This window comes from Acipenser ruthenus, chromosome 1 (assembly GCF_902713425.1).
Source record: "Acipenser ruthenus chromosome 1, fAciRut3.2 maternal haplotype, whole genome shotgun sequence".
In the NCBI taxonomy this organism is placed as follows: Eukaryota; Metazoa; Chordata; class Actinopteri; order Acipenseriformes; family Acipenseridae; genus Acipenser; species Acipenser ruthenus.
In genome coordinates this window covers 22,887,166-22,900,222 of record NC_081189.1, presented here as the reverse complement: position 1 = coordinate 22,900,222, position 13,057 = coordinate 22,887,166, and the positions used below count along the sequence as shown (strand labels likewise).

The 13,057-nt window shown below is 37.1% G+C and overlaps 1 protein-coding gene across 3 annotated transcripts in view; it reads left to right on the top strand.

The window, feature by feature from the left end:
* Positions 1-2,605: 2,605 nt before the first annotated feature.
* LOC117408835 (tyrosine-protein kinase transmembrane receptor ROR2) overlaps positions 2,606-13,057 on the top strand; it is an 84,601-nt gene continuing 74,149 nt past the window's right edge. For all 3 annotated transcript variants that reach the window (XR_009328436.1, XM_059022223.1, XM_059022220.1), the window contains exon 1: positions 2,606-3,093. Coding sequence is in view for 2 of the 3 variants with exons in the window: in XM_059022223.1 (XP_058878206.1) it covers positions 3,000-3,093 (94 nt within the window). In the remaining variant the exon portion in view is untranslated. The remainder of the gene's footprint in view (positions 3,094-13,057) is intronic.

The following is a 13,057-nucleotide window of genomic DNA, read 5'->3' as shown; positions in this document are numbered from 1 at the left end:
TCAATTTCATTAAACTGTATCCTCCCGGGAAGCCCCTTTTTCAGAAGCAATCCTGGGATTACCGAGGATCGGTGGTTGATACGATCCAGAATGATTCCCCAGTGCTATAAAATGCTCCAATGAAATCCAGCTGTGGGTTTTCCTGGACTGGTACAGGTTTCTCAAATAGCCCAGTGGTGAGGCTTAAAGAGTGGGGTAGAAAGTTCAAATCAAACCCCAACTGTGTAATAACACATGCAAATCAAATTAAATGCAGTAGGGATTCAAGGCAATGCATGCACATGGATTAGGGAGTGGTTAACATGTAGAAAACAGAAAGTACTGATTAGAGGAGAAATCTCAAAATGGAACGAGGTGACCAGTGGTGTACCACAGTGATCAGTATTAGGTCCTCTGCTATTCCTAATCTACATTAATGATTTAGATTCTGGTAGAGTAAGCAAACTTGTTAAATTTGCAGACGTCACAAAAATAGGAGGAATGGCAAACACTGTTGCAGCAGCAAAGGTCATTCAAAATGATCTAGACAGCATTCAGAACTGGGCAGGCACATGGCAAATTATATTTAATAGAGAAGTGTGTAAGGTACTGCACGCAGGCAATAAAAATGTGCATTATAAATATCATATGGGGAGATACTGAAATTGAAGAAGGAATCTATGAAAAAGACCTAGGAGTTTATGTTGACTCAGAAATATCTTCATCTAGACAATGTGAGGAAGCTATAAAAAAGGGCAACAAGATGCTTGGATATATTGTGAAAAGTGTTGAATTTAAACCAAGGGAAGTAATGTTAAAACTTTACAAAGCATTAGCAAGACCTCATCTAGAATATTGTGTTCAGTTCGGGTCATCTTGTTACAAAAAGGATATTGTTGCTCTAGAAAGAGTGCAAAGAACAGCGACCAGAATTATCCTGTGTTTAAAAGGCATGTCATATGCAGACAGGCTGAAATAATTGAATCTATTCTTGAACAAAGAAGACTACACAGTGATCTGATTCAAGTATTCAAAATTCTAAAAGGTATTGACAATGTCAACCCAGGGGACTTTTTCAACCTGAAAAAAGAAACAAGAACTAGGGGTCACAAATGGAGATTAGATAAACGGGCATTCAGAACAGAAAATAGGAGGCACTTCTTTGCACAGTGAGGGTCTGGAACCAACTCCCCAGTAATGTTGTTGAAGCTGACTCCCTGGGATTCTTCAAGAAGCTGCTTGATGAGATTCTGGGATCAATAAGCTACTAACAACCAAACGAACAAGATGGGCCGAATGGCCTCCTCTCGTTTGTAAACTTTCTTACTTTCTTATGTTCTTAAATGTATAGGTTTCCAACATATTTTGCGAAACATATTTTGGTTTCTTGCTTGTTTCTTATCTTTTTGTTTTTGATATTCAGGTGATTTATAAATAACACCATAAACGAGAAGTAGCTGCTGCTTTCTAGGCACACGAGCACTACAGTGACATGGCGGACGGAGGGTTGCATTTTACTGTATCTCTGTGTGTCTTCAGTCAGGGGTTTCTATACATGTTGAATGTCCCCTATCAGAAATGGCTGTCAAATGGAATTTAAAAAATAAGGTAGCTGCTACAATTTGAGCACACTGTGGATGGTAAGAACATATAGTTTAGAAAGAAAAAGTTTGGAACAAGACCAAATTGGCATGAATACCATAGCATGCCAGTGGTATTTTTACTGTATTTGTCTCACAGAATTATAACATGATGCGCTCAGTTTGAGGAATTCTCAATGCAGCCTGTCTAGTGAATTCCACAGGGCCTCTGTGAAGTCCTGCAGCATGTCAGTTTGTAACAGAGTGCTACAGAATGTTACAGAATTATGTAAATTTGCAACAGAATTTCACAATGCTTTCATAGAATTGCTGACTGGCTCCTGTAACATTGTGATACAAACTTTCTGAAAGTTCTATTGCATTTGATTGTAGACCAGTGTTACATTCCTTTGAAAGAGGAGTTTATAACTTTTGTATATCAATTTAATTTGATAATTTGTTCGTTTATATTGACAGGTATTTCTAATTGTTGATCCAGTCCTGTCATAATATGTATGCATGTCAGAAAATAATATTCTATGAAATCATGAACACATACAATAAAAAGAATGTAGTACACCACATAAAGTTATGTTCAAAACTACCCTTTTTATTTTGATAAAACTTGAAATGTGACTATTATATTATTTTCATATATATATATATATATATATATATATATATATATATATATATATATATATATATATATATATATATATATATATAATATCTGTTGACAAAAAAAGAATATCTTTGAAAAAATGAGCCAAAAATGTATTGTGATAAAATGTAAAACTGATAACTGAAAAATACAGACTCGCTCGGGAATTAAAATATATCTCTTATTTGATGTAATTTTATTCAGTAGGCTACTACAAAGGCTTAGTAAAGTTTTAAAATCAGCAACCTACTTAAACGACGTCATCAGAAGTGCGATTTGTGCAAGTAACTTCTGGTTGATGCATTTTAGTAAAATATTGGAACGAATGCACGTGATATAATCTCAGAATTGTGTTAAACCCGTGTCTCTGTGCCCAGCAGGGGGTGCAGTGAACGAAACTATCCCTGCTCACTGCCCTCCCCTGAGCGTTCCAAGGTGACGTCACGGTGGTTTGAGGGTTTCTTGTTCACTCTTTTTGGGACACTTCACCAAACAGAGGAGAGGGATAGAGAATAATATGCATGGTGCTTGCTTTATATTTAACTGTATGATCCACAGCATTTATTCAAAAGCAAAACATTTTAGCCAGCGCAATTCATTACTGACCAAAACTTTGAAACAGAACTGATTACGAAGTTGTATCTCTCATTTTATTCATTAAATTTAGATAACAAGGGAGTTTAAAGATAGTCAACCCTTCCAGCAGCTTTCCCAGTTTGGATGCAATTACAGTAGCTCTTTTTCGCCTGTACTGGAGTTTGCGATTTTGCAGAGTGATGTCCAAAAGAAGGATAAAGCCGGGGACTTTTGTCAATTTCTTCAACATCCTGGTAGTGATGGCTTTGTTGCTGCTGGAGGTGAACTGTGCAGGTAAGAACGTATTTTCAATTCACTTCGTCGAAGATATTATCGCTTTTAACGTCTATATTGAGAAACCTCTATAATGAGCATTTTTAGGTACCCAAAGACCTCGTTGGTGTGACTTTCTATCCGTTGGTCCTATGGTTGTGAGTTTTTTTTTTTTTTTTTGCACAGCGCAAAATGTAGGCTACATTTTAAATTTAATGTAATTGTTAGGTAACCATTTAAACATGTATTTCGTGTTTGAAGTACATACAAAAAACCCGGGGATGGGTCTAATTGAAAAACAGTCGTAGTATTGAGTCCTTAATCTTTAATTTTTTTAATTTTTTCCATCACCGTTTGTAGTAGAGCTAAGATTTAGATGAGTCTTGAGGTAAGCATGGTCTGTTTTTAGAGGGTCCTAGTTAAAGCGCTTTGTGATGGTGGTCCAGTATGAAAGGCGCTATATAAAACAAAGATTGATTGATTGAATCAGCTCTCTCTCTCCCCTGTGTCCAGGAAACATTAAAGATTCGCTTCAACAAGCACCGCGATTGTTTTCAGAGCTGGGTAAACTCAGGTTGTTAACATATGTGACCCAGGGCCATTTCAGTGCTTCACCGCTAGCATCTCTTTGAAAGGGCTCCAAGGAACTTGGAGGCAAGATAGAATTGCAGGCTTGTGCATGAACACTAGTTTCGTATTGTATTCTGGGCAGCTAAATGGCATATTACTAGAAGTCCTCATTTTTATTCAGAGCCTCAGTCGTGACTCTGGTGAAAACGAGAATGGGATGTATTGTACTTGTGAAGGTTTGCAATTTCCACTCCTGTTTTTTATTACAACTCCCTAAAGCAGTTCATATTTCCTTATCCATTAATGCTGTATAGTTGTTTATTTTTTTCAGAACTCTCATTTAAATACCTGTTGAGATTGTTGCCCAGTTGCCCTCTAGTATACAAAGTGCAGGCTCTTTTGACCCCCAGTGATCTCTGTGGGGAATGGCTATGATGGTGCAGATTAGAGAGAATGTGTTAATCAACTGAATATTTGAAAGTGCTCTCTGCCCTTTGTTGTTTCGCTAATCCATTTACCTCTCTCCAGGAGGTGACAGATGCCTAAATTTCCTGTTGTTTAACTCAGGGATTCTGAATCCTGCTGCCATTTGGTAGCATTGCTTGGGGGGGAGGGGACATGGAGTTTTCTCAGTTTTATTCAGGTTTATTTTCCACTGGCATTTATAACCCATCTAGCCTTTGAAATCACCCTGTGGTATGTTTTTCCTCCTGGTCTAAACAAATAGTCCATCTTTGCAGGCATTCTGGAGGAGAGTTTTTGAAGTTACTGGTAGCTCAGTCCTACAGGAACTAACAAAATGTGTTTTTGTAAACATAGGCCTACATGTTTAAACTGCAGTCTGCCTTATGTATGCAAAATAATAACACACAGTGTAATGTAAGCCTCCATAATTTAATACATCTCCATCTATATGTTTGTCATGGATAGGTGATGCTTTCAGTGGAGAAATTGATTGGATATTGTATGACGTGTAACTTGCAGGTTTCATTCACTTAGCACACTTAAACTTTTGGTTTTACACAGGGGTGCTTTTTGCACATTGCAGGCACCCCAGGCAAAAGGTGTTGGTGATATTCAATGTAGGCATTTACATGGTAATTTATTCAGTTGCTAATGACACATCTTAAAGCTGTAGTGTATTGTGTAAAACTGAAGCCAACAAAAAGTAGACCTTTAATAGAAATGTATTGTGGAGTCTCACATCCATTCATTGAGTTTTGACAGGTCTATAATGATCACATGAAACAGTGAAATTCAACACTCCATTCAATACATCATATATAGCCTGTATAAGGTTGTTTTTCATGACCAGCCATCTTTTTTTTTTTTTAAGAACACCTTGATTTCACATTGAAACCACAATATAGAATGATGTTGTGCTGTAAATAAGAATGGCTTTTTACTTAAACAAAACATGGGTTCCAGAGAAAGATTGAGGTTACCATATGCTCTATACCAATGGACCAATGGCCAAGGAGTTTTAAAGAAACAGTCAAGGAGAAGCTGTAGTTAGAAATGTTGGTAATATTTTTTTGTTCAGTGGAAATGGAATGGAATTCAAAGCTGATTTTTTTTTTAAAAGGTTTCAGTGAACTAAACAGTAATTATTTCAGCTCATAGATCATTCATTTTCAATACATTTTAAAACAAATTTACTGAAGATGGAATAAGTGAAAAGCCTCATCCTGAAGAAGTGGAGGTTGCCTACCCCAGCGCATGGGCCACATGTTACTTCCAAGTGGATATTCAAGCTTCCTAAGTGCTGAAATATATTATCTTACTTATAAAACACAGATGGGGCATAATTACTCTAATGGCTGTAGATTTTCGTAGGGTCTGTGGCTGGGAATTCCAAAATAGGGATGTATTAATCCATAGAGTATATTAGTTGGATATACCAGTAAGTAAATTCACATTCCAAATGATGTAAAGTTTTATATATATATATATATATATATATATATATATATATATATATATATATATATATATAATGACACACACACACACACACACAGATGACAACTGAAAGGTAAACCTAAGTTTGGCAGTTTCAGATTTAATAGGATGACATCTGTCAGGTCTGCTCTACAAGTGATGTTTATTGGACAAGAAGTTATCAGAAGTGGCTAAAGAGTTGGCCAAAGTTCAGATTGAATCCTTTAGTAACAGTTAGACAAAAGAACATCTTCAAAGACATTGGTGTCCTTGGAAGGACGGGGGCTGTTTGCTAATTCAGTTTTACACTGTAAGAGAGGGTGCTGGCAGCTTACCCCAGCTGAAATTGCCATTGTTTTCAAATGGATCATTAAACCAACAATTGTTTAATTTAAGGAGCCTCTTGAATCTGTCTTTGTAGGGGATGCATTCTATATCTACCCACGCTTGTAACTGAGGGTTGATAAGGTTCTTAGAAGTATTAATAATTAATTGCAGACACATACCCCTTCCCCTTTTTTAATGGGAACACAAAACTGTGACATTGAAAGACTGGGCATACGAAGATTACATACATTTTCCTATTCATAAGTTATTTTCAATCTAAAGAGAAGAAAATAATATTTTGTAAAATTATTTATTTATTTTAACATATTTAAAGACTAAGATTTTTTTTCTTCACGTCTTTAATAAGATAGCATAGATAGTTTATTTGTTCAGTCATGAAGGTAATTACTAGTTGTTTACAAATACATAGAGAAACAGATAATATGATACATTGGCCACCTGCCTTTTAATCTGTTTGGTGTGATATAAACATATGGGGTGAAAATGAAAACGACAGTGTCTAAATCAACAGGGGCTCACATCCTAGTGCAGTTTTAATACAGTTTCCTTGAACTCTTTACTGAGAATTTAATAAGGCGCGCTCCTGGATTCCTCACGGATTTGGTTCTTTGTACGCGACGGTTAATTACAAAGTGTTATGTAAAGTGATCAGGCTTTAATGTGACTGCGCAATAATATAGCTCACTCTGTACCTTGTGCTGGGGGACCAGTCCAGGTGGTCATCATCAGTGAAATGCTTAAAAAAAAAAAAAAAAAAACACTACAGCCAGCAGGTGATCTGACTTGCCTTGGGGCGTTTCTGAATGATGGCATAAATCACGGTTTTGTATATTTGGGGCTACAAATGCCATTAAAGAAAATAGTAACCTTTGACAGCAGGTTCAAAGTTGTCTTCCAAAGTTTGAAAACAACAAAAGTGCTTGTAGTAAACACTGTAACAATGCCCTTGGCTTTAAGTAGTGTAGGGCCTATGCAGTTGATCTAAAAAGGGTACAGAAAATAGGGTTCTTTGTGTATCAAAATATGGAAATCAAACCTCAGACATGGTGTATTTCTGATTGTAAAATAGGTTTTTATGAACTGCTTGAAGGGGCCTAGTTTAGGAATGTAAACAGTGAAGCTATTCATTTAATAGATCCCCTGTGTGGTATTCTCTTTTCTACTATTCTGTTATTGAAGTTACTTGCTGGGCAAATAACTCAAAACAGTCTTGGGGTCAGAGATCTGCTGACAAGCACACAGCACATCATTCTTAGTTAGGCTGCCCCTTCTTGTTAAGCGTACAACCTCAGACATGTCAGACACATTGGATTTGTAGAATATACACAGGAAAAGCACAGTTTGCTAACGGCACATTGAATCTCTTTAGCTCTGAACTGATCTCTCAGCCTGTTGCAATATCAGCATTTTTTAGATGCAAGCAATTGCCAAACAATGTGAGATTTATCAACAAACTGTTGAGGCCTCTAAACAAGCGTTAAGAAGACAAGCAACAGTGACGTCCTTGTGGAGCATGTAGATGTAGGGGCGATAACCCTGCTGATTTATAGAAATATGTGAACAAGACTCCCCTGTGTCAGGAAGCCATCAGGGACATCTAAGGTGACGACTCCTATACCTCCAAGCTTTTGAAACAAAGCTGGGACTGTGTTTTTTTCAGAGCACAGTGTGAACTATAGGGTGGGAGAGACTTGTTTTTAACTAATATGAAGTCTTTTCTGTCTGTGAAATTCAGCTCTGTTGGGAGAACATTGCACGGGGAAGGTAACGTTTGGAGTACAGTAGCAAAGTCTGCTTTTATGCATATATGGGTGTTAATGAATGAAGACTGAACCTTGCTAATCCTGTCATTTTATTTCTCTGTGATATAGCTCATTCACTTGCTCAGATTTCCACTGATGACATCCAGATGCTAAGAATGCACATCTAGTTAATTGCTGCTAAAGTATTCAGATTCCAGCTTTTTTGGATATAAAAAATGTACAATGATCTTGTTCCTTTGTTTCCACTCCATGCATGTGTGCATCTGTGATTTATGTGGTCTTTTGGCATATTTGTCAAGTTTCTTCACTTCGAGTTGTTTATACACATCCTCATCTGAAGTAAAAACACGTAGGGACAGCTACTAACTTCTATAAACCCACAAATCACTGGGTGCACATTGCATGCTCCTAAACACTGCAGCTGAGCTGGTGCTTCCACTTGTGCTGGAATTAGAGGGGAGGCACCAGCGCTAGATATGTTATATATTATATATAAATATTTTTTAGGGTCTGATGGATGAGGTGGAATTTGCTGATTTTAAAACTTTATGGTTTTCTGTGGCACTAAGAGGTATTAACCCATCCGTATAACGTATAACTCCAACAGTGACATATATAAATGATTATTTTTTGTAACCCAAAATGGATTTTACTTTAAGTGCTCAGTTTTGTGGGTGTGAGCCAACCAGCAACAAAAATCTATATTAAAGAATGATGGATGTAGCCTGCTGGTTTCAATTATTTTAGAGGGGGTGGGAGGGGAGGTGTGAAGATGATGTTTCCCAATGTTTGTTGAAGTCTTTACAACTAAATCATTAGGGCCACATTATTTGAATGCTTTTAAAAACATTCCAATTCCTTTTTTTTTTACTGTCCCCTAGCCTTTTTATAACAATTCTGTGTGGTTTGCATTGCAATTGCTACAATATTTATTTAATGCTTTACTTTGATCTTGAAGCAATATATTTTCAGCTGGTTGCTCTTTAAGCTTTATTGTGAGTGGCACATGGGCACAAAAGTGTCAAAACAAATTCCAGTGAAGCGAGCCAACACCGTCAATCAAACAGCAGTTAGTGTTGTATCATCTTCGCAGTAAATATTTAATAACCTTGCGTGGGAAATAGCATTTAGGGTTCTTGCCTTCACACATACAGTGCATACTGTACAATGTTCTATACAATATCGAGATCTAATCCATTTAAAATATAGCATTGAAGTCATTTAAAAGCAACATAGATAAACCAAGCTGCATGTACACCGAGAGCATTATTAAAACCTAGAAAACTGTTTAAAAAGGCTTTGACTTAGCAAGTTAATGGGGCACAGTTTGTTAGATTTCAAACAGTCCCGGGGAGTACTGTTAATATTATGACAACATTAATGCAAACGTATGTAGGCATTCTTCCACTGTGTTTAAATGTGTTGTACAGTTCATGCGGTGTATCTGTTTTTTCTATAATCATTATTTTCTGACATAGTGTATCCATTTTTCTATGGTTTGTAGTCTATGGAGGCTTGGTGGTCCTGCGGTTAAAGAAAGGGGCTTGTTACCAGGAGGTTCCCAGTTCAATCCTGGCTCAGCCACTGACTCACTGTCCTTTTGATCAGACTTAAAACCGGGGTACTATTGCAAGTGACTCTGCAGCAACAGTTATGATACATAGTTCACCCCCTAGTCTCTAAGTCACTTTAGATAAAAGTGTCTGCTAAATGTCTAAGTAGTAGTAGTAATAATAATAATAATAATAATAATAATAATAATAATAATAATAATAATAATAATAATAATAATACTACAGTATATTGCTGACCAGGGTTGAAGGGTGAAAAACAAGACTATTGGATTTGTGCAGAAGGTTCAAATTAACAGGTAGATTGCATGAGCTGTTTTGTTAGCATTTTAAAATGTCATTGCCCACTGTTTAAGATCAAAGGAAACTATCAGCAAGACATACTGGTGAGGTGTCTTCTGTATCCAATCTGTAAAAAAGCGTTTGTAGTCAAAGAAAGGTCCCTTTTAGCATGCATGAGCTGCCAAAAACAAATGTTCATTGATTTTAATGCTTGCATACTTAAATTTAATTAGCTGTAGTCCGTAATCTACAGGGTTACATTTCTTGGCAGGGCTGTTGTTGACACCTTGAAACAATATGCATTTGACTTGTTTTCTTTCTTTTTACTTTTTTCATGTTGACAAAATGTCTAACATTTTACCACTTTAGTAGAAATAATAAATCCCCTTCAACAGTCCTTTTCTTTTTTATAACAGAGTTTAATGATGCGAGACACACCAACCGGTTGCTTCTAAAGGGTCTGTTTTCCTACCAGAGAGGCAGGGAGATACCAAAAAAAAAAGTATTTCTATATTTCTACCAAGATGGAAATGATGACCAACAGGCAATTAATTCTGTGGTGTGGCATGCTGTCTAGCTATTCATTTTCTAACCAAATACATCATGAGTCTCCTTTAAAAATGAAGGCCCAGAATTAATGTAGCATTCTCTACTGCTATTTTTAAAAATTTCAATTAGTGGGATTGTTTCTTCATGCCATAACCACTCATGTGTCTTGGCGATACTGGCTCTAATTGTGGAATTGTTGTACTGTGGTTTCTTTTGCCTTATTTTTTTTAAATACCGCACTGGCAGTGCATTTTCAGTTTTGTTTTTTGTGTTAAGAATTTGCTGCAGTTCTACCCAAATGGTCAAATCCAGGATGAAATTAATGGCCTTTTATAAGCTATACTGGAATGACCTGAAATGGCTGCTTTTCATTAAAAAGGTGAATAAATTATAAGGTATAGAGACTACATGTATTGAAGATGTGCTTAAGTGTGTGTGTGTGTGTGTGTGTGTGTGTGTGTGTATGTATTCTAGATACATATGTTTTGGATTTGATGCAGACTTATACACACCCACATCTATGCGCATACTCACTTATATACAGACTTGTACAGTACTTTATTTGGTATACTCTGCACTGTACTTGAGACCATATCAATAAGTCTACTACTGCAGTTTACAGGAGTTAACCATATAGGCTAAAATGATGTTTTCATGCAGATGGCCACTATTTATCGCTCAGACTAATAATCACAGAGCAGGTACCTCTAGGCAAGGTGGAACATGATGCAATCTATATGGTAAAGATTGTCATTCCTAGTGAGGTGATGGCATCTAAATTGCAGCACCAGAGGGGGCCTTGATTCATGGGGGAGATTGCTTGCAGAGTGCCTCCTACTCCCTTGTGCTGCAATTGCATGGTAGGCTTACACATAGGCAATACAAAATAAATAAATCATGTATTGTAGCTTAGGGGTGATATCTACTGAATGTGGGGTTTAGCTGCAGAAAGATAAAAAAATTATTATTAGTTTATTTAGCAGACACCTTTATCCAAGGCAACTTACAGAGACTAGGGTGTGTGAACTATGCATCAGCTGCAAAGTCACTTACAATTACGTCTCACCCGAAAGACGGAGCACAAGGAGGTTAAGTGACTTGCTCAGGGTCACACAATGAGTCAGTGGCTGAGGTGGGATTTGAACCGGGGACCTCCTGGTTACAAGCCCCTTTTCTTTAACCATTGGACCACACAGCCTCCAAATACTGTATATGTTAGGACCCCAACCCGAAATACATCCCCATCTAGATCGGGTCGACCACATCGGGTTGGAGTTAATTAAAATTTTTAGAACCCCCAAATCTTTTCTTGTTCCGGGTGGGGTTGTCTTGTGAATGACCCCATCGCGATGCAGAAAATGCACTTAACAGGAAACCGATCTGAAGAAGATCATTGGAAAACACAAGCAGTGAGCCGCAATGTCACAGTGCACGTCAGATTTCTAATTAAAGCTACAGTACTTGCACAGTACGCAATATAACACACAATAAAATAACACATCAAATAGCACCCTAAATATTCTACATTTGTTTAAGACCGATGCACACTGTGACGGTGTTGCTCACTGCTTGATTTAGGGTGTGTCTTTGGATAATCTTCTTCAGATCAGGTTCAGGTTTAGTTAATTTTTTGCAACGCGACAAGACAACCCCACCTTGGGGTTCTAAAAATTAACCCCAACCCAATGGGGTCGACCTGATCTAGATATGGGGGAGGGGGGGGGGGGTTCGGGTTAGGGTCTTAACATATACACCAGGAGCAGTTCATCTTTAAATACTCATTTGGAAATGGACAAAGCAAAGGGCTTATTTTTTCTACCAGCTTTTTTATGCCAGTAATTGTCCTTTTATATAATTTTGTTATCATCTTTGTCTTTTTCTATTTTTATGTAATTTGGAAGAACCCTCAAACAGCAAGGCCCCTGTTTATATGATTTACTGCATTGATTTAACCCAGTCACTTGGATTAAGTTACGTGACACTAGTAACCTCAAGGCGAAGGGCAACTTGGATGGCTTTCGAAATATGGAACTTGACAAACCAGAATATTTGTTATGCCTTAAAATAACTGAGAGAGCCTTTTTGAGCAACTAATATAGGGTTTCAAAAAAATCCTTAAAAGATTACTCAGTGTCCCTTGAGATAGCCATACAATTCTTTACAAAGTGATCAGTTTGTAATTTTTTCAGGTCACACAGGGCTTTCTGGTTTATTGTAGTTCCATATATTAAAACAATAAAGTATCCATTGTCATTACATACAAAGTAAAATAAAATCCCCTTTCATTAAAATGGATCATCTTGACATTCAACCATCTGTAAATAATTGTACATAGTAAAGCTGATAGACAGTTATGAGCTGGTAATTTCCTGATGTCATGATGGAGTTTTCATTTTCTTGATGATTACAATCAGTGTTTGGATGTTGACTAGGCATGGTCGAATGTTTCCATTGATAGCTGCCAAATCCTCACAGTAAAATTACAGCCACTGACCATATTTTGTTCTTGTTATTGTGTTATATTACAGTACACAGTGTTTATTTTTAACATACTTTGGGGCTGGAAAAGGTGTTCTGAGAGGTCCAGTGAAATACAGAGGGCTGTGCTAGTGTTTGCTTTCTTCAGCAGAGAGTTTGGCTGTGCTCTGTTTACAGTACATCAAGACCACATGAAGAATAAAATTGCAATTACTCAACATTCCAGCGCATGCCTATTAATGCAGTGCAGCTGATAAGCAGTGAGGATAGAGGTCCCATAGATCCCCTGAAGATTAGTCCTGTCTCCATGTTCTGTATACATGGGAATTTTACTAATGTCTTTACTGTATTATGAATAAAACCATGCAGGGCCAGCATGCCTTGTGTCATTTATTTTGCTCACCTTTCAGTGGTTGTTGCTACATACCCCTTTGTTTAAACTTGAATACAGTCTAAACTGATAAAATACGAACGGCATGCTGA